The following is a 21,786-nucleotide window of genomic DNA, read 5'->3' as shown; positions in this document are numbered from 1 at the left end:
CCACACAAATTGCAAAACACAACGCAGCCCCTGCATTATATATGGTCAATCCTTTCTTGGTAAATTTGGTCTTGGTTAAGCTAGGTAATTGAGCACATCAAGACTTTCAGCGTCAGCATTCAAAAGTAGGAAAACAGTGAAAATATTAGTGAAAATATAAAAGTTCAAGAGACGTAATGATCTTGGTGTTGTCCACCAGTTTAATGTTCCTCTGTAAAGGCCAACACGTGTTTCATCGCAGGGAACAGACTGCGAATCTTCAGGGCCTCATAGAATGTGGGTGAAATTATATAGGTCAGAAACACCCGGCTCGGGTGAAGCATAAGGACCGTCCTCGTCAAACGGCGCCGGGAACTATAGGAGGGGGAACGTAATCAATGAGGTGTACCCGCCTTTTTGCTATTTGAGCGCTACTGCCTCAAACAAATCTCGACCACCATTCTCATCTCTTCTCCTCCCGGTTAAAGCTCTATTCGAGAATAAAAAAGATACAACTAACTACGCAAGCAACTTTGACGCATTTTATGCTTCACCCAAACCGGGTGTTTCTGACCTATATAATTTCGCCCACATTCTATGAGGCCCTGAAGATTCGCAGTCTGTTCCCTGCGATGAAACACGTGTTGGCCTTTACAGAGGAACATTAAACTGGTGGACAACACCAAGAACATTACGTCTCTTGAACTTTTATATTTTCACTAATATTTTCACTAATGTTTTCCTACTTTTGAATGCTGACGCTGAAAGTCTTGATGTGCTCAATTAACTAGCTTAACCAAGACCAAATTTACCAAGAAAGGATTGACCATATATAGTGCAGGGGCTGCGTTGTGTTTTACCGAGGGGCATATGTACCACAGGATTGTGAAGCGTGGCGTTAAGCAAACATTGCTAACTCCACGCTCTGCTATTCTGAAAACACATGGATGCGCCGGATACACAAGAATGCGGCACACTCATGCACCCTGGTGCAAGGGTGGCTGCGTTGGGAGGAATGATTGTTTATGTCCAGGAGGGTGCCCCTTCCTGCACATTAAGAATCCAGAATGCTGATTTGAAAATCCTATGTGTGCTGCACTGTGCAGCACACATAGAAGTTGCAAATCACAATTTGTTTAATGATTGTTTATGTGTAGGCATCTTCCTGCACACACACAATTATTCTTGCCGATTTGCTGTTTTGCAAAAATGAGGAGAAATTAAGCATTTCTCCTCGTTTTGCCATGTTAAGACTGGGTTTTCCCCGGTCTTGATTTTGGCCCTGCCTCCTATTTACGCCACCCGTGTAAATAGGGGGCAGTGTCAAAATCAATGGGCGTTGCGGAGGAATGCCCACTGCGACACCCATTGCACAAGGCGGAGTTAAGCCACGTTAAGTCGCTTAACGCTGACTTGTCAGTGAGGCGAAGGGTTTATCGCCACAGGAACGTCATAAAAAGTGAAGTTGCTGTGGTGATAGGGACTTGTAAATGCGCCACTTAGTACTTCCCCATAGATGTCTCCTGGCCACTGGGTCGAGGGTTTTCTTATGTGTAACTGAGTGTATTTACTGTACGACCTGGTCAACTTCACAGAAAGTCCCATTCTTCTAACCTTGATGTGTTGCTACAACCAGGCCCGAAACGCTAAAAGGGCAACCCTGGAAGGAATCTGCAGATCGTCTTTTCTTTTATTTGGAATCTACTGTAACGTTTCCACCTGCAATAAAAAGTCAGCTCAGCAAAAAAATAAAACCACAAAAAAACCACAAAGCGTCTAAAGCTTTATTATAGTCAGGGCCATTTCTACCATTAGGCAGGACTAGGCGGCCGCCTAGGGCGGCAAAAGGGGGAGGGCGGCAAAAAACATAGCATCACCTGCCTGAAACTGTCTCACCCTGGTGGAGTGGCAGCGTGCGTGCTGCTCCTTAAAGGGGGTTTATGGGGGCTCAGGCTGAGCAGCAGCTAGCTATAAACATTGTAACATTTCCGACACCGGCCGTGCAGAAACTAATAGGCGGGCCGGGTGTCCTGATGCCTCCACGTTGGCGCGAGGGTTGGCTACAATCCTATTGGAGGGACGCAGTTTTACTTTTAAAATTGATGTATTGTGAAGCAATGCAACGCGACTAACGGACCCGGAGGGTCCCAACCCCCGACCTGGACCGTGGCCAACGACCGCAGTGGACCCCAGTACACCACTGTGCTCCAGCTGCCGCTGAGAGGTCACAGTGTTTGAGAAGACTTTCCAGGCCGGCGCAGGACAGGCAACGGCAGTGAGCTTGCCTTGCAGCAGGAGTTGTTGCAGCCTGGAGGCAGCCTGGAAGGAACGGAATTATTGTAGTGAGCCATGCAAAGTAAGTGTGCTTCACAGTGCCCCCCTGAAAGTGTATAATTGATCTGCTATTTTGTTGGCAGTTGATGATATTGGTTTTTCTAAAGCAGTTGTACTGTAGCGCGGTCATGATCGCCTGCCTGTCAGAGCCCTGTACTGTAGCAGTTCACAGAGGTCAGCAGCGGCACTCAGCAGAGCAGCATTGGAAAGCGCTCTTTGCTAGTGTGATCTGTGCTTCCGAGGGAAGTGGGAGGTGGCGGACCGGGGTTTAATTATTTTTGGGTGTCAGTGAGTCGAGCAGTAATGTTGCCTTGAGTGACCTGTGTGCCTCAGCTCCCATAGTTCCCAGCTACTTGTCCATGAGTCAGCTGTGATGACTCTTTTAATTTTAAATGTAGGCAGCTCATCTGTGCCGCCTGCTGCACACAGCCTCCCCCCCCAAAGGCAAGAGATGTTGTCAAGTCTCTTTTGCACACGGCAACTTTACTTTCAGTGCTTTTGTGCCCACCTGGTTCACTTCTGGGGCGGTGGCGTCGTTGGTATCGATACATGCGCACATGCACCACTGGATGACTTAAACCCACTGATTCTTCCTCCCTCGCGCCTCAGAATTCCCAGAAACTAATAGCTCTTTGGTGTGTTGTAATAGCAAAGGAGCAGGGACACCCGTTATAAATCAAAGTGCCAACCATGGATACTAGCCGTTATCTCTGCTTCACACATTTTAACCTTCGATCAGTCCTGCAAAGGTGGGACCTCCCAAAAATGTTCGGATTTTGTTCTCGTCCTAAAGTGCTAACCTTTGTTATTTTTGGAGTTAACGATAGATCCGCCGGTTTTCAATGGAGAGAGACGAATGGGGACGGCAATACCTCAATACATGCAGTTTAGTGACAGTATCTACGTTTGACCATTTTACGTAAGCACAGCTACCAAAGAAATTGACATTTTGTGTAGGTATATACATTTTCCCTATCCCAAAATGTTAATGTCAGAATCACTATTTACTGAGTGGGCCACTAGGAGGAATAGGAGTGCCTTTGCCTCTAGCTGTTAGCGAACAGAATGCACCCCAATACATGGAGTTTATGGGGAAGCAGGCACCAGCGGAAAGCTCTGCCCCTCTGCCACCCCAAAGAGAGTCTTAATGCCCACCACCATGGGTTAGCCTTTAATGCTTTTAGAATCTCCTTGTATAAAAAATTCTTGATTCCAGCCAGACTTTCTCAATACTCGCTGCGACTCCGTTGTATCGTGTTTTCTCCTGTGTCCATCTTCTTACATATTATTTAGTCCCCTATCCATTCATCACCTTCTGTTCATACTTTCTTCTTGAAAACATTTAGCCTCCCACTTCCTGTAGCAAAATATTGTCTGTCATGTACACAGTTTCCCAGTTCTTGTGAGCTATTCTCTGTTTATGAACAGCCTTTTGCCCTTAATTCTGCGTCCGATTATGAACCGGAGGATGTTCTCTGACGTTTGCCTATGTCCTCAGCTCACTCCTATGCCCAGCACGTGTTTCTAGACTACTCATATTAGGAACCCATGTTTCTCAGCGCCTTGTATCTCTCTCTCTCCTGCACTTCGTGTTTCTTAGCTACCTCTTATGTTTCCATCCTCGTGTTTCTGTGCACCTCCCTGTAAATCTTCCAGTGTCCTGCTGCCCTCGCTTTGCACCCTTGCAGGGCTGGGCAGGTAGCGCAGGCCTCTTTCGGGATAATCATGATTTTTATTAGGGTTGATGAAACTCGTTTTTAATAGATTGCAGCACCATGGTTGCTGGCTCACATTGAATGCCTGTGAGGCTGAGGTTTGCCCAGTGCCTGTCTGTGTGCGCCGGAGTCAGCGGACTGTGCCACTTAATTTTTGGGGCAGCTCAGCTGACAAGGTGTGTATTGTTGAGGAGTATCAGCTATGGCTACAACTGAAGGTAGTAGGGAGAGGTAAACATAGAATTGTGCCTGTTATAGATTTAAAACTGAAGTTCATTGCCATGTTTTAGGTTGTTTATGTGTAGTACTCCTTGTATGCAGTGTTCCTATGTGTGACATTTCAATACTTAAGTTGTGGCACTTTCACAGTTATTAGAATAAAGCAGTTATGTACATGCAACATAGTTTATTTAAGTAATGACCCACCTATATGCAATGTGATGATCTAGAACGGATGGTGAAACATGTGATGTTTATGCAAGATTTCAATGAATAATGCATAGGAACGGCGTCATGCCATCCGCACAATCATTTTTAGGATCTTCTTAGTGTTTCTCGTTGTTCAAATGGGTGTCATTTCTGATATTTATGTTTCCCTTGTCTTCATTGCTTGATTTTTGCTCGCGAGAAAGTGTCCCTCATAGTTGTTGAATGTCGCATTTAGTTATTTAATATTTTATGTGTTTTATTGTTTAATGTTGAATACAAGTTCTTTTATATCTAATGCATGAATTCTTCTAGCCTGGATGACAGGTGGAGAGAGTGACAGTAGTAAAAGGGAGGGGGCAGCATTTTTCAATTCTCGCCTAGGGTGGCAAAACACCTAGAAACGGCCCTGATTATAGTTCACCATCTTCGCCCCAGCACCAGATCCTTCACCTGCTCTGTTTCAGAGGGTTGTCAAACACTGGTGTGTGTGCTCAGGCTGCCGAGCAACATCTGCACAGAACTGGACAGTGCACTTCCTGTTCACCTTTGTACATTGTAAAGTGTTATTAAATGACGAACAGGAGAGTGGGCGAGCCTAAGACTTCACACCACAGCAGACCTGTAAGGCGATCAAACAAGAGGCGGGGAAGGGCCAGACGTACAAGGGTGAAGGCAAAACCAACGGGGGCAACAGATTGTGCAGGAAGGATGGAGGAAAAAGGTAATAATGCAGGAGCGGTGGGCAGCAGGATGCCGCAACAACGCAGGAGCAGAAGGGAAACCAGCAACAGAGCCAGCAACAGAGGACGAACGAGCAACAGTGAAGGGAAGCAGATAACGAGGGGGCGGTTCACAAACACAGCAGTGCATAACACCAGCACACCTCGGGCGAGCCAGGTCACAGGATCCACCAGACTCCTGGCCCCCGAGAAGGACCTCCGCCCCAATACCCCAGGGCCTCGCCACCAGAGCTCTCCTACCCACTACCCAGACCTAACCTTACCAACAAGGCCTCGGCGCCCACCAAACCACACACTAACTGGACGTGAGCGCCCCCACCCTTCAGACGCTACCACACAGCATGCGCTTTACCTCACAGACCACCCACCATGTGAGGACTCAGTGACCTGCTCCCATCCTCGACGCCATATTAATGTTTTATTGAGGAACATCATGTAAAGAAAACATTGAAGTAGGATCTTCTGAAATTATTTATTCGTTTTATAACAAATAAAGAGCTTCGAAAAACCCCACGGAGAGCATGGGAACCGTCCGAAGGAGCTGCAGTTCAGTCGAGGACCCATGGCAACGGAACCGGCTGTTATGATAAACTCGATTGCAAAGCGTGTGCTAAAGGGGCACAATAGACCTGCAGCCAATCTCGGGCTGGCTCGAGGTAGTGGGGGTCGGGGAGCTTTTCTTCCAACCACGCACAGATATGTGGATGGGGTATACTTGCAGCCAATCACAGGCTGTGTCGAACTATTATGGGGGGTTACATACATGCAGCCAATCACAGGCTGGCTCATATGCTTGAGCCTATTGCAACATTAGCCAATAGGAGCAGTAATCATTTGCACCAATGAAAACTGCGCTGTCCCGGGGGGCGCATTTAATGCAAAAACGGGGAAGAATTCATTGTTTTTTTCTCCAAATCACTTTGAACCCGTCTGTGTCCGGTGAAGCCCAAGATCCCTGCACGGATCGCGGTGAGAGATATGGATTCATCTTAGCTGAAGGTGAGTGTCCGCTCCTTTAAGAACTATCGGGAGAGGGCGTGGCCAGAGCTGCCGATTTAGGAGTTGGGGAACAAGGTTCGAGTCTCCCCGTCGGTTCGATGTCTCTGAGTCTAATAACATATCCTCATATCCCCGGTACCATAACAAATGTGTAATGTAAGAGTTATTCCTGTAAAGTCCTCCCAAACCTTCGGGTGTTGTTCGAGCTAAATAACACTCCTTCCCCCCAAAAAACAACTGCTGAGCATGCGCGCCAGGCGGCCACGTGCGGGGTGCGCGAGATTAACTTTTATTATTGACCTCATCCAATATGGCAATACGGAGCTTCTGTGGGCAGAGTGGCAGTGAGCTAAAATAACTAGAGCGTAAACGGAGCTGTCGGAATGTGCCTTCTCTAGGCGCCATGTTGGATAAAACACTATTACTGATATTTCATCTTCTTACTTTGCAGCCTGCTGTCTTAGGCAAAAGCGTGGCCTTTTGCGTTTATAATAAAATGTGTGCAAGGAGGGAATACTTGAGACTTGGATGTATGTCATTACATCTCATACTAATACCACAGGTGCTATTACAACGCAGGTATTACTATGCGATGTCAATGCATGCCATTACATTGCATACTTTTACCAGGAGTATGCCTTTACCATGCATGCCATTACAACACAAAGGCATGCGTAGTAAAGCTATACTTGTGGTAAAAGTATGCAAGATAAGTTACAACCCTACCTCTACAACTACGCAACACACTACACCCACCCCTAACTACCCCTAACCCTTAAACACTACAACACTACTCCCACCTCTACACTACCCCTAACCCTAAAACACTACACTATCCACACTACTCCCACCCCTAACTACCCTAAAACACTACCCACACTACTCCCACCCCTAACTACCCTAAAACACTACCCACACTACTCCCACCCCTACACTACCCTGAAACACTACTACACTACCCACACTACTCCCACCACTACACTACCCTAAAACACTACTACATTACCCACACTACTCCCACCCCTAAACCCTAAAACACTACAACACTACTCACACTACTCCCATCACTACACTACCCTAAACCCTAAAACACTACAACACTACTCACACTACTCCCATCACTACACTACCCTAAAACACTACTACACTACCCACACTACTACCACCCCTACACTAAACCCTAAAACACTACAACACTACTCATACCCCTACACTACCCTAAACCCTAAAACACTAGTACACTACAACACTGCCCACACTACTACTCCCACCACTACACTACCCTAAACCCTAAAACACTACTACGCTATCCACACTACTCCAACCCCTATTCCCTAAAACACTACTACACTACAACGCTACTCCCACCTCTACACTACCCTAAAACACTACTACACTACCCATACTACTCCCACCCCTACACTACCATAAACTCTAAAACAGTACTATACTACAACACTACCCACACTACTCCCACCACTACACTACCCTAAAACACTACTACACTACCCACACTACTCTCACCCTAACACTACTACACTACAACACTACCCACACTATTCCCACCCCTACACTACCCCAAACTCTAAAACACCTCAACCATACCCCTAACCCTAAAACACTACTACTCTACAACACTACCCACACTACTCTCACCCCTACACTACCCCTAACCCTAAAACACTACTACACTACCCACACTGCTCCCAACCCAACCATACCTCTTAGGGTTAGAGGTATGGTTGGGTTGGGGTGGGAGTAGTGTGGGTAGTGTAGTAGTGTTTTAGGGTTAAACACTACTACACTACCCACACTGCTCCCACCCCTACACTACACCTAACACTACCACACTACCCACACTACTCCCCCCCCCCTACACTACCCTAAACCACTACCGCCACCCCAAGCACAATCAGCCTTATCTCTTTCCTCTTGGTTCCAGCGTCCCCGTCTCTGCTCCTGCTTCCTGCGTCGTCAGAGGTCCACATCATTGTGAAGAAGCAGCCTCGGTTTTCTCACAACAATGTGGATAGCCATTACATCGTATGCGTTGTAAAAGCGCATGTGATGTAATGGTATGCATGGTTTTTACCACGCGTTGTAACATCATATGCTTTGTAATGCATGCAATGTAATTGCAACGCGTGGTAAAAAACGTTTTGAAATGGCTGTTCCCCTTGAGACGTGCACTTCCATTTGGTAGCCATTCACCATGCAGGGCTAGGAATGGTGTTTTCAGTTGGTAAGATTTTAAATTGGTACCTGGCTGGTCCCTTCTGCTTTAAAATAGTTATCCAATTTTTTTTTTCGTTTACGATACAAGTCTGTTCAAATTGAAAAGGGCTGTGGCTTTGAGAAGATGTTTATTGGTTGTTTTTATTCAGGAACGTTTTGCTTTACTGAACACAGTACTTTGCAGTGTTGCATGGTGTACATACTGTGTGTTTGTGTAATGAAATCCAAAGGGTGCGGTAGGTTAAGTAACATACGCTTTATTCAAAACGTATCTTCGCCCCCACAATGGGCAGCGACCGGTCAGCTCAGATCCCAACGGTTACTGACTATGTCAGTTGGAATCTTTACTTACCGCTCTCCGCCCGCTTGGGACATACCATGAACTGCTTATTTAAACAATAACATAACTGAACCTAAACATTCAGTGTAAGTCTGGCCTGGAAGTGCACATGCACAGGACAAACCACAAGTCACACTGCTAAGTGTTAAACTACATCAACTTCCCTGTCAAAAAACACAAAAAGGCAAGATGACATAAAGAAGTTAAACAAAACTAATGCATAACATGATTCTTGTATTTGCTAGGTATCTTAACCTCACAAGACCTAGTGCATGCTACTGTGGGGGTTCCGCCAGTCCTATTTAGACTGTTGGATGAATTATGATATGGAACAGACACCTCGCAACCCATTGCTGGTTGTGCACATTGTGTCCAATCCAAATCCATACCAGTACATTTCTTGTGATTGATAATTTTGGCTTGCTGTTGGGACTGTCACGCAAGGTTCCGCACGTTCAACCAGCCTTTGTCTTCCAACATATCTGAACCCTTACTGACTCGTAACACTTTAGTTGGGGAAGAAAAAATTGACTCCCCATTTCTCATCATGACAGGTTTTTTGTATCAAAACATAACCTTCAGCCTTAGGGTAGATATCTCAAGTGAGAGTTTGGCTACCAACCTATGTCACTTTGGCCTGTTTCTCCTTAACGCCTGGAAGAACCACCTTTCCTCAACAAAAACCAGAGGGGTTCCACTGCTAAGGCATAGTCTGAGACAAATCGTGCTAAGTACTCAGCGAAAGAGCGAAGCGTATCACGATCCATTGGTGCACTTGCTTCCTTAATGGCCTTCACCAATGAAAATTTTGGTTTGATGCCAGATTCAGGTATGGTGTGTCCCAAATATTCCAGTTCTTTGGTGGCAAACTTACACTTATCCTTCCTAGCTGTCATGCCTCTATGCAATAAAATGGATAACACTTTGTAAAGAATGATATCGTATTCTTCAAGGGAATTTGCAAAGGGATGTCGAGGATCAGGCGTGCAGAGGCGTTCTGAATGCGTTGGAGCCGTCTCATGAGTTTGGTCAAGGCTCCTGCGTAGAGGGCATTTCCGTAGTCCAACCTGCTGCTGACGTGGGCCTGGGTGACCGTTCTTCTTGTTTCAGTGGGGATCCACTTGTGGATCCTACGGAGCATGCAGAGGGTGTTGAAGCAGGAGGAGGAGACGGCGTTGACCTGTTTAGTCATGGAGAGGGTGGAGTCGAGGATGACCTCTTGTCGTTTGGTGTTGGAGCGGTTCCCAGTGCGGTCGGCCACCAGGAGTTGTCCCAGGCCGAAGGGGTGGATCCGAAGATGAGGAGCTCCGTCTTATCCGAGTTCAGCTTCAGTCGGCTGTTCCTCATCCATTCAGCAACGGCCGTCATTCCTTCGTGAAGGTTGGTTTTGGCGGTGTGGGGGTCCTTGGTGAGGGAGAGGATCAGCTGGGTGTCATCGGCGTAGGAGATGATGTTGAGGTTGTGCCGACGGGCGACGTGAACGAGCGGTGCCATGTAGATGTTAAACAAAGTTGGGCTGAGGGATGAGCCCTGGGGTACGCTGCAGATGATCTCGGTGGCTTCGGAGCGGAAGGGGGCAAGGGGGACGCTCTGTGTTCTGCCGGAGAGGAAGGAGGTGGTCCAGTCCAGGGCCTTTTCTAGGACCTATGTCTTTCTAGACCCGGGCATAGTATGCCACTGGGGCTAGATTTTATCTAGCAGATAAATCTGCTCAGGGTAGATTATCTAAAATATTCGCTGCATGGTTACCCATTATGAATTTCACACTACACTTGCACGCACTATTTTACCCTTTATTGACCCACCACCCTACACACCCACATGCACCATCCGGCAGTCCTATAAAAGATCTCCGACAAAGAGACCCTTCGGGGGATCCGTAGGGAATTGCAGCGCCGGCCCTACGAGGAGCAACTGCCCGATGATGAAGCATGACACCTTTCGAGGTGTGTGAGGGCAACAGAGGACACAAAATGGTTTCCCTGTTTTCTGTGAGTCTCCTTACCTAGGGATTCTGTTTCTCTCTTTTGTATGTTTTTGTTTTATTTTTAGGTGACTTTTTGCACCTTCATGCATTGGTGACTTTTGCACCCTGCACTAGGAACAGTGTCCCCTTTTTGGATATCGATAATAAATAAGGAGCATGGACACTGGACCTTCATTAGCTCCTGGGTTAGGTGGGGTCAGCTCTGGTCAAGGGTGGTAGTTAGCTGGTCTTCGGTGACTTTGCTCCAGCAGCGGCGAGGTATCTGTTGGGTGCGGTGGTGCATGGTGGGCTTCTAGAAGGTGAAGTGGATGCAGCTGTGGTCGGTCCAGTGGAGTTCGGTGGTGTGGTTAAAGGAGATGTGAGGGCTTGCAAAGAAGATGGGGTCAAGCGTGTGACAGCCAGAGTGGGTGGGTGTTGTGACGAGTTGTCTGAGTCCGAGGTTGGCTATGTTGTCGATCAGGGTGGTGGAGTTGGTGTTTTTGTTGTTCTCGAGGTGGAAGTTCAGGTCCCCGAGGAGGATGTAGTCCGTGGAGGCGAGGGCGTGTGGGCTGACGAAGTTGGCGATGGAGTCGCTGAACTGTGGTCGGGGCCAGGGGGGGGTCTGTAGATGAGGGTTCCTCTGAGGGTGGTGTTGTGGTCGGTGTGGATCTGGAAGTGCAGGTGTTCGGCGGTGCTGAGGGTGTCGTCGGTGTTGGTTGAGACTCTGAGACTGTTCCTCTGGACAATGGCGATTCCTCCTCCTGCTCCGTTGGTGCGGTCCCTGCAGGTGATCTTGTAGCCTTCCGGGACGTGTTATGTCGGGTGCTGAGGCGGGGTTTAGCCAAGTCACAGTCAGGAAGGCAACCTCTGGGGAGGTTGAGTTGAGTAGGTCCCAGAGTTCAACTGAGTGTTTGCGGGAAGAGCGGGTACTGAGAAGGATGCATCTGAGGTGGTTGGGTTCTTTCCTGGTCGGCAGCATGGTGGGGCGGATGCTTGTGAAGCTGCAGTTCCGGCAGGTGAAAGCTCCGTAGGTGCGTGGCGGGTTCTGGCATCGTAGCAGTGTCTGGCGTTGAGGCGTTCGCAGGGTCCAGGCGTGGATGGGCGCAGACCGGCTTGCCTTAGACGCTGCGTGGCCTCCATATGGGGGAATGTGGGAGGGAGGAGCATTGCAGGGGGACGGGACACAGGGACGCAGCGGCGGGAAAAATGGGCAGGGGGCGTGGGAGAACTGGGCACAGGAAGGAAAAACAAGTTTAGGCAAGAAAACAAGTACAGGCACAGAGGAATAAAAAACCAGTCTGGGCAAGAAAGCAAGTTCAGGCACGGGAATAAAAACAAGTCTGGGCAAGAAAGCAAGTTAGGCACAGGGGAGAAATACAACATTATGCAAAAACAATGCAGGCAGAGCTGTGCAGCAGTGTGGGAAGCGACCTGCCTGCGAGTAGGGTCAGAGGTCGCACAGAACCCATGAATGTCCCAACCTGCTCATTGAACACCCTTTTGTACTTATCCAGAATTGTTTCAATTGGTTCTTCTATACTACATATCAATTTGTCAGTTATGTTACCCGCAACTACTAGCTTAAGTGAACCAGGAACAATATGTAGAACCATTTTGGCTAAGGCCTGCCACCCAATAATGTTCCTACCTTTGAAAGTAACATACACTTTGGTAGGAATCTCTCTACCAAGACACTGTATTTTCACTGCTGCTGCTTTCTGTCCCGAAGGGAGACAGGAGGAGGCACGCGCGGACAGGAGATGTGCACTCCGTACGCGTGCACATCTCCTGTCCCGGAGGCTGGCAGCATGTGCATCACATGCTTTCAGTTTTACTGGGGTTTGATCCAGGGATATGTCCGGACTCATCTGCTGCAGTTCTAGCTGGTATTACAGCATTTTTCAGGGTTGCTTCTAGTCTCAGTGGAGGCCTGGAGTGAGGCAGACACCAACAGAGACAGAGGTAGCTGCCATACTTTGGTTTGATCTAAAACTTAACTAAGAGTGGGGTTGTGGCAACTGAGTAAACACTCCTGAATTTTCCTGGAAGCACAATTGAAGATGAACTGTTAACAAGTGTATGTAGAAAATAAAGGAATGTGTAATTCTTAAAGTGGAGGAGAGCTCATGTCTCTTACAGGTTGCCCTCATACACCCCGGAGGATGTCATGCTTCATCATAGTGCTTGTGCACCTCGTCAGGCAGGCGCTGCAATGGCTGATGGGCACCTGTGAATCACCAAACTACTGGTGAGAGTGCTCAAAACACCGTTCTTCAAGTGAAGGTGTTGGAGGCGATCAGTGCCTGACAATCATGCTCTCACAAGGCCAGATCGGTATTTAGCGCACATAAACCACTGAATGGTGCTCTAGTCTGCACTAAATGAGGTGCAAATTGGGGGTTAAAATGCCCAAAGGAAAAAATGTGCAATAGAGGATAATTGTGCTCAGGTGTTCAAGGAAGTGCAGGTATAATGGGTGTGACATGAGATCTGATGTATCGCCAAAACTGCTGAGTTGCAAAATAACTGTGTTCTTTAAAAATGGCACACCCCACACACCCAACTGCTTCATCCGATAAAGAGCCCCTTCACGGGTGTCCGTCGGGCATTGCAGCGCCAGCCCGACGAGGAGCACAAGCCCTATGATGAAGCATGACATCTTCTGGGATGTGTGAGGACAACCCGTAAGAGACCTGAACTCTCCACTTTAGGAACTGCACATTCCTTTATTTTCTACATAACTTAGTTGGGAGTATATATACAGGACCTGGTTAAAAAAACTCCTGGTTCCTCCTTTTGAGAAACAAATGTATGTATCCACGTTGGAACCAAACTCAATAGTGGCATCCAAAATTCTCATGTGGCTGCCCAAATTTTCAGAGGTGCCACATACTCTTCAACTCCTGCCTCTAGAAGTTGAACACGTATAACTAAGTTATGTCTTTCCAAAATGATACTGGGTTCCCCAGCAAATTGTTTACGTAACATTTCAACTGCCTCTAAATATACATTCAATGTATCATCCTAGGATTATCTATGGGGCCTCTCTTTAGGTGGTAAATTGTCAAAAATTTGCTGCGCTGTCAAACCCAAACTGCCATTCAGTAGTGCGCATTTACGCTCAGGGTGATAACTGCCAAAGTCAATGGCCACAAGGTGATTTTCAAACATATGAAACCAGTGAGCCCACCTAATTGTAGGTTTGCCTAGTTGAGCCAGGAAAGGAGGAGGCTGTGTAATTTGTTGTACAGACGTTGAAAAATCATAAAAACTTTACTAGGCCAGCAGGTCTAGTGACTTAAATAATCTAGTCAACCTATTTGTAATGCTCTTGACCCATAAACTGGTTTCAAATGTGACCGTCGGCAAATATTTTAATGTAGTGCAGTTGGAGCCAACAACATTTACTTTGTATTAATGAACCATAAATACAGGTCTGAGTAGCATTAACTCATGGATACAAATATTACCATAACTGCAGGCAATAATATGCCCTTCTCTAATCCATACTGTGGTACTGTAAACTGGCAGCCAAAGAGTTTATGCTGCAGGGGGTTGGGTCTACTTGTCCCAAGGACAAAAAAAACATTAACGTTTGTTGTCCTTGACCCCAAACAATATATCCTGGGTGTCAGGCTATACGTGTTTGTGTAAAGGTACAGGACCTCTAAGGGCGACACAATAAGTGTCGCTGCCTTTAGAAGCCTACCCTGTTTACAGTGCCCTTGGTACCTTTTACAAGGGACTGGCATATGGCCAGAGAATTGCCAATTGGGTTTTGCAACATTACAGATTAGGGAAAGAACATAGGCCCTGGGTAACTGGTTGGCAGGAGCCCAGGGCACACTCAGTCAAAGTACATCAACGTGGGGCAAAAATTGGGGGGGCAACCATGTAAGAAGCACTTTCCTACAGTATGCGGTAAACCTATATTTATTTAGGTTCTGTATATTTTGTCTCCTTATGACGGGCAAACAAGTAGGCATATGGTGGGCATTAGAAGCTTGTTATTTCTTCCTTGACATGTGTACGCACTTTTTATATCTCTATATTCTATATAGATTCACAGTAGTTCTCGAGCTGGTGCGCAGTCTCCGCTATTGGCTTAGCGAGAGTGGTTTCAGATGGGTTTAATCTGGTAGAGTGCAGCTTGTGCATTATAATTCTGCACCTAAACGTAGTGAGTAAAGGTAAGTTCTATGCTCAAATTCTACATAGAAGCAATTTAAAATATAAAGGGCACATTTAGCCATAGTAGCAAACAAGTTATTAGTCCATGAATAGAAATAAGCAGCTTATACATTAAACTTAGTACTTATAAAAACTGACAGCAAAAGAAATGAAAGAAGATAGAAATAAGTATCTTCCTGTTTAAGCCATATGCATCTTTACTCGTCAAAGGAAAGTAATGAGGACCGTGTTCAATTAAGTCTAGAGAAATTGGTTGAAGAAAGTTAGGTAAATCTTCCAAAAAGTGCTTTATTGTTTGGAAGTTAATTCATTGCATATTCATAACTGTACAAGCTAAGATCTACATCAAGTTTTTCAAAAACTCCCCATCGGTATGTTGATATTGTTAATCTGATTTATTTTACATTTCTAGTGTGCCAGGATCACAGTAAAGGCCTTCATTAAACATGACCTAGTGTTTAGTTTGATATTTATTGAAACGGACACTAAATCAATACAAATTAGTTCAGAATTTATTTGGTGTGAAATTTATCACCTACCTCTAATTTTGCCTTCAAATGGGGCGTAAAAATTGTTTTTAGGTCTTACCTATTTGAGATATTGTAATTTTAACAAGGCATGCATTCTTCATCCCTCCCAGTGATTACTGGGTATGATAACAATTGAAACACATATGATTGTGATTCCTGCCTAAGTAGGTGTTTGCGCTGGGTTCTCAATTTAAAAGTACAATTGTGACATGGTCCTAGGATCTGTTATCCATGTTTTTCAAGAAAAAGACAGAATTGCATTTTATAGGGTCAAAAAAAAACCCACAGAATAACTTTTTAATAAATTCTGTGCATGTTTACACATACTATTCATGTGTTTTCTATTCAGAAGATTTGTACGATGTTTGTGTGCCTTTATTGCATATGTATCTAATTGTTTCTTTGCTACAGGGTTTTGGTTCTTATGATGCTAATATTCATATTTGGTCATTACAATGTGCTTGTATTTTATTTTACTTCATGCATTGTTATGGGGAGTCAATCCAAAAGCTTTCAATCTGAGATTTCATTAAACACTAGTTCCAGATTTTTATTCCAATAGCACAAAAGTTCACTTTGCCTAAAAGATAAGATGCTCTGCTTTCTATTAATGTATACATGTTTTATGATTTCAGATCTCTTTACCCACAACAGTGGAAGGATCCACTTACATCTTAAACTAAGTCTAAGCAGAAACATGTACAAGAGAGGCTAGAAGCATTGGTGTTTGAGCCTCAGAAAGGGAACAGTCTCACAAGAGGCTGAATAACGGAAGCATGAACAGAGCCATCCTCCAAGAAACCAACTAGAGCAATCCCTTGGATGTATGCGTCAAAATACCATCACAGCCTCTGATTAAAACAGAAAAACCTGTATCAAATCAACAGCAAATATGCTTTATAACGTTTCCAAGATGGTCATTGAGCTGAGATCTCCAAGTGGAGGTTACAGCATTGCTTTACTGCCTAAAATGAGGATAATCAAGTTATATTTGTGGTCAATGTAATTATCTTTCGGCCACACCAAAGAACTACGTAAAGCGTTCTATTGTGCAGAATACATACATTGTAAACTGTACAACTAAATGATAAAAGATGTAGCGCTGCTTCTTGCAGTACTGAGCAATGTGCTAACATATACACTTATTTTCCACTTGTGTAAAAATTAATGTAATCGACAAGAAGATACAGCCCTCACAAGAGAAGCCAAGAATGTGATGACTGGAATTAATGTAGGCATTATTCATCCTCTGTTGGAACATTCTTCTGCAATACCACTTACATGTGAATGTAAGAATATATTTTGACCTTTATTAACCATGATGGGCCATCAGCAAACTAATCTGGGGGATGAACATAAAAATGTAGCCAGCCAAGAGTCTGAATTTCCAAGAGAAAAACAATGCACAGGCAGCAAATGTGTGAAAAGCTTGAAAGTCACATCATCGCACCTAAAATGCCACCAGCAAACGGTGATCGGAAACAAAATATACATGTGCAGCGAGTGTGGGAAGTCCTATAAGCAGTCATCACTCCTAAAGGTCCATCAGAGAATACACACAGGAGAAAAACCATATAAGTGTATTGAGTGTGGAAAGGGTTTCATTCAGTCCTCGGACCTAAAGCGCCATCAACAAACTCACACAAGAGAAAAAACATACATTTGCCATGAGTGTGGCAAGAGATTTGATCAGGAATTAGGCCTAATGTGCCATCATCAAACTCACACAGGAGAAAAACCCTACGCATGCATTGAATGTGGGAAGAACTTTAGTCGGGCATCTATCCTAAGGGGGCATCAACAAACCCACACAGGAGAAAACCCATATAAGTGCCATGAATTTGATATGAGTTTCAATGTATCATCAAGCCTATTGTCTCATAAGCGAACCCATGCAAAACCTAAAGCATTCAAATGCAGTCACTGTGGAAAGGGCTTTAATCATTTATCATACCTAAAGATCCACGAGAGAACACACACAGGAGAAAAACCATACAAGTGTAATGAATGTGGTGGAAATTTCGGTCATTCAAAAACTCTAAAGCGTCATCAGCAAATGCACGCTGGTGAAAAACCATATAAATGTAAGGACTGTGGGAAGGGCTTTCATGAATCTTCAAGACTAGTGGTCCATCTGCGAACACATACAGGAGAAAAACCATACACATGCACCATATGTTGTAAGAGTTTTAATGAATCATCATACCTAAGGATACATCAGCGAACACACACAGGAGAAAAACCATATGTTTGTAGTGAATGTGGGGTGCGTTTTGTTGCTCCATCAGCTCTAAAAGCCCACCAGCAAACACACACAGGAGAAAAAACTCACATTTGTAGTGAATGTGGGAAGAGCCTTAAAGCATCATCAATAAGGGGCCATCTACTAACACACACTTCAGTAAAGCCATACATGTGCAATACATGCGGAAAGAGCTTTAAAAGACCAGGAGCCTTATTGCAGCATAAGCGAACACACACAGGAGAAAAGCCATGTAAGTGCAACACATGTGGGAAGGGTTTCATTAATTCGTCAGATCTAAAGCGCCATGAGCATACCCACACAGGAGAAAAACCATACACATGCAGCAAATGTGGGAAGAGCTTTATTCAGTTGGCACACCTAACACGCCACATGCAGATACACAGAAAAAAACCAGATGTTCAGTGAATATTTGACTATCTTTGAATAATTGTCAGCCATAAGGTGCCATTCACAAATGTAAACCATGGTAAAAACACGAACATAGTGAATGTGGGCTTTTGTGAACTGTGCTCCCCAGAGAGCACTCAATGGAAAAATAAATGCATACAGTGAAACTGAGAATAGCTTTAACCAATTCTCATTGTTAATGTGATCTCAGCAAACACACAAAAGTGGGGGGAAAAAAACGTAGGAAATTAAGAATAAACATGATGCAGTGATTATGTGTGAAGCTCAAGTCTGTCAGTGACTATATATTGCACAAAATAATGAAATTGAATCAAATTACTAACTTTATCTACAAATGTAATGCTAGGAGCACATCAGTCGACATGCATTTAAGAAATTTCACAGAGGAGTGATTGTGAACTCCGTTACAGTCTCAAACGTTAAGGTCCTTTAACAGAGCAGCAAAACCATTCATGTTGAATGAGTTGCGCATTCATTAAAGTTCGCTGAATATGGAGTGAGTTTCACCCAGTAATTTGTCATATGGCTGTTAGTTCAAGAATGTTAAGGAGCAACCCTCTGGGTTCAGGCTCTCACATACCTGCGCTGTTCTAACTATATTATGTAATGTTTCAGGAGTTCAAACGTGATTTCTTGATATTGTATTTTATACATATTTTTTATCTTAACTGTTTTTCCTGTATTGTATAAACCTCTTGGTCCTTTGTCTCTGTGATGTTACTTGTTTACTGTTGTTACAACATTGTATAATGTACAGTACTTTGACGCATACAAATCGTCTTATGGATATATGTATAAGGGGTTATATATGATAGATGCATATGAAAGTATTTTTATAACGGTATTTGAAAAAGTCTGATTGCTGTTTAGTGGAAGAATAAGGCTTGGAAATCATACATGAATAAATGAAAGAAGAGTAAATAGTAAAACGCTGGCATGTAATATTGTTTACATTTGTCAGAGTATTGTTGGTTAGATCTGAGCGCTCTCTAGCAGAAGAGGACTAACACTGTAAATTGTAAAATTCACACAAGTCCTATAAATAGAGGCTGTGGTAACTTTGGAGCTGATCCATTCTGATGCCAGCAGCGGTTTGTTTTCTTCTTTCTTGTCTCACCTCAGCCTCCTACTTCTCCAGGCTGTGTTAATGTTAAATTAACCAATTTGATCCATTTCTTTGTTTGGAGTGAAGAGACTGTCTATGGAGCCTGTACATTTATATTCTAGAAGTTTGAAGGTTTTATTACGTTAGAGAGTCTTTTCTGAATAATATACATAAAAAACGTAATGCACTAATAAACCATGATCTCATCTGTGCACTCTACATGGTCTGATTGTGAGAACTTCATTTCTACATTCTTTAAAAACACATCATGCTTAAACTTCAGCGGGTTGCGGAACACCTTTCGCTGTAAGTGTTTCTTGTGACAAATTAACTCTGACGTCGTGTTTTTGCTGAGGAGTTAATAATGCTGCAAAATTGCCAATGTTCAGTAATTGACCCGTGTGATGGAAATATATCGTGCATTTGTAAAAGGATTCAAAGATAGGACACCCGTCTTACCCTTCGATTGCTCAGAACTTGCTCTTAAGCACTGAGTAAACCACACCCAATGCCGCTATTATTTGCAGCCGCACTACAAAGAATAATATAAAAGGAAAATATTGTTATGATGCGAGATCTTCCATCCCAATCACTTACTACCCAAATTAATGAATACCGGCCCTCATTTGATCCCTAAAACTATTTGTGTAAACACAGTATCAACACGTCAATGTTTTCAGTAGAACATCATTGACCACAGGGTAAACAAAAATTTGCATAATCAATAACTTTACCAGTTAGTTACCTTTGAGCAAGTAACATTTATACAGCCATGTAATTTGATTTAAATTAGTTGTTTAAATATCACCTTTAGAGCAACATTGTGGGTTGCACTTGCTGAAAACTGACAGTACTTCTACAGTTCTTCTCAGTGTTGTAATATTGGAAAATATAGTTTACTGCATGTGGCCCAACAATTTAATATCAAAAGTAAATCTCTTATGTATTAAGGCAGAAGCAAATCTACAAAGAATAAATATTACTTATTCTAGCACAGAAGGCACAAGAAGAGGAAGACTCTTGACGCTGTGCTTGTCTATACCCAAACATTCAACAGTAAGAGTTTATCCCTAAAAGGTACAGTAGGAGCCTGGGTGTCATAGTTCACAGATTTTGGGTTACTAGGCTTCAGGGTGGCACAACGCTAGTTCTAATCACCTCCTGCAAATGACCCTGACTTGTAATTGTAAAGGCAATCACAGCATCCTACATATAGGGGAAACAGGTAAGGGGATGAGAGCGGAAACAGCGGTGGGAGACTCATCACACTTTATACATATACGGTTAGGGAGAACGAATCCATACGGTAACTCTCTCACTCCCGTTTTCTGTTACTTATAGGGGTAAGTGGGTGCCCATGACGCCAGACACGACCAGCTGGAAACCCTTGTTTCAGATGCCGATGACAACTAGGCAGTTGCAAGGGAACTGGTCCTATGAATGGTCAAAGTATTGGAACGCATAAAGCTCAAGAATGAAGACCTCGAACCCTGGTCAAGGCACAACACCATCCATATTGTGGGGATGCCGGAGACTACAGCAGTCACCAAAATGGAGGACTTTGTGGACACCATACTTGGGTACCTCTGTGGCAAAAAAACTTTTGCAAGTATTCATTGTCGAAAGGACACATGGGTCACTCTGCCCCAGACCTCCCACTGACCTATCGTGGCATGTCTGCTAAACTACAAAGACTGTGATGTAATCCTCAGGCTGGCTCGAGAAAAGGGATGAATCCAAAATAAGGGAGACAACATTTGCATTTACCATGACTGCACCGTGGCGGTGCAGGCCACACACCTGGACTTCCTTCCTGCAAAATTACTGATAAAGCAGGCAGGCCTGCAATGCTCCCTATTATACCAAGCAAAACTTAAGATCATACAGGAAGGCAAGGCATTACTGAAGGTGAACTTCAGTATGGATTGTGATGGCAGATCTTAAAGGTTAACCCACACTTGCCACCACTAGGGGCCACCGGCTGGTGCTAAGACACCAGGACTTGTAAAGTCCAGGGGGGGCTTTCTAATCTTTAGCATGGGAGTGTGCTCCCTCAGGAGAGTGGTCTGGTGGACTGGTAATGAAGTCTGAACCTGGTTCCCCAGTTCCAAATTCGACAGTTCTGGCCATAGTGCCATATCCTGACCCCCTCTGAACATCAAACTGTCTGTCTGAGAGAATCTTGCACTTCCTTCAGCTACAACCCAATTATGCTCCACAATAAACACATGGATGCGACTAAATTCAAATTATGCACTAGACAAAAACAATATGCTGCCTAAAATGAAAAATGGGACCGTCCTGGAAAAAGCAGACCCTTATGCAAGATTAAGTTAAGCTTGTGAAACATAGGCAGAACAACATGGTTACCGTAACACTTTTACACTCATTATCCAGAAATCAATCAGTGCTTTTACCTGAACAGTTAAGGACATGACCACAGGACCCGGAAGGGACCTGTTTTAATGTCCATTGCATATATCCTTACAAAACGTGACCAGTATGGTCTAAAAAGACAACATCTCTGAACACATAGCAGTGGTACACAT

The 21,786-nt window shown here is 44.4% G+C and overlaps 1 protein-coding gene across 1 annotated transcript; it reads left to right on the top strand.

The window, feature by feature from the left end:
- Positions 1 to 5,988: 5,988 nt before the first annotated feature.
- On the top strand, positions 5,989 to 19,456 carry LOC147738169 (uncharacterized). Its single transcript, XM_086952171.1, has 2 exons — positions 5,989 to 6,196; positions 16,094 to 19,456. The coding sequence occupies exon 2, from the start codon at positions 16,777 to 16,779 to the stop codon at positions 18,127 to 18,129; it is 1,353 nt and encodes a 450-aa protein (XP_086808297.1). The 5' UTR covers positions 5,989 to 6,196; positions 16,094 to 16,776; the 3' UTR covers positions 18,130 to 19,456.
- The last annotated feature ends 2,330 nt before the right edge of the window (positions 19,457 to 21,786 follow it).

The sequence above is a fragment of the Lissotriton vulgaris genome, chromosome 1_1 (genome assembly GCF_964263255.1).
Source record: "Lissotriton vulgaris chromosome 1_1, aLisVul1.2, whole genome shotgun sequence".
Classification (NCBI taxonomy): Eukaryota; Metazoa; Chordata; class Amphibia; order Caudata; family Salamandridae; genus Lissotriton; species Lissotriton vulgaris.
Note: the sequence above shows the minus strand (reverse complement) of the source record. Positions and strands in the feature narration are given on the sequence as shown.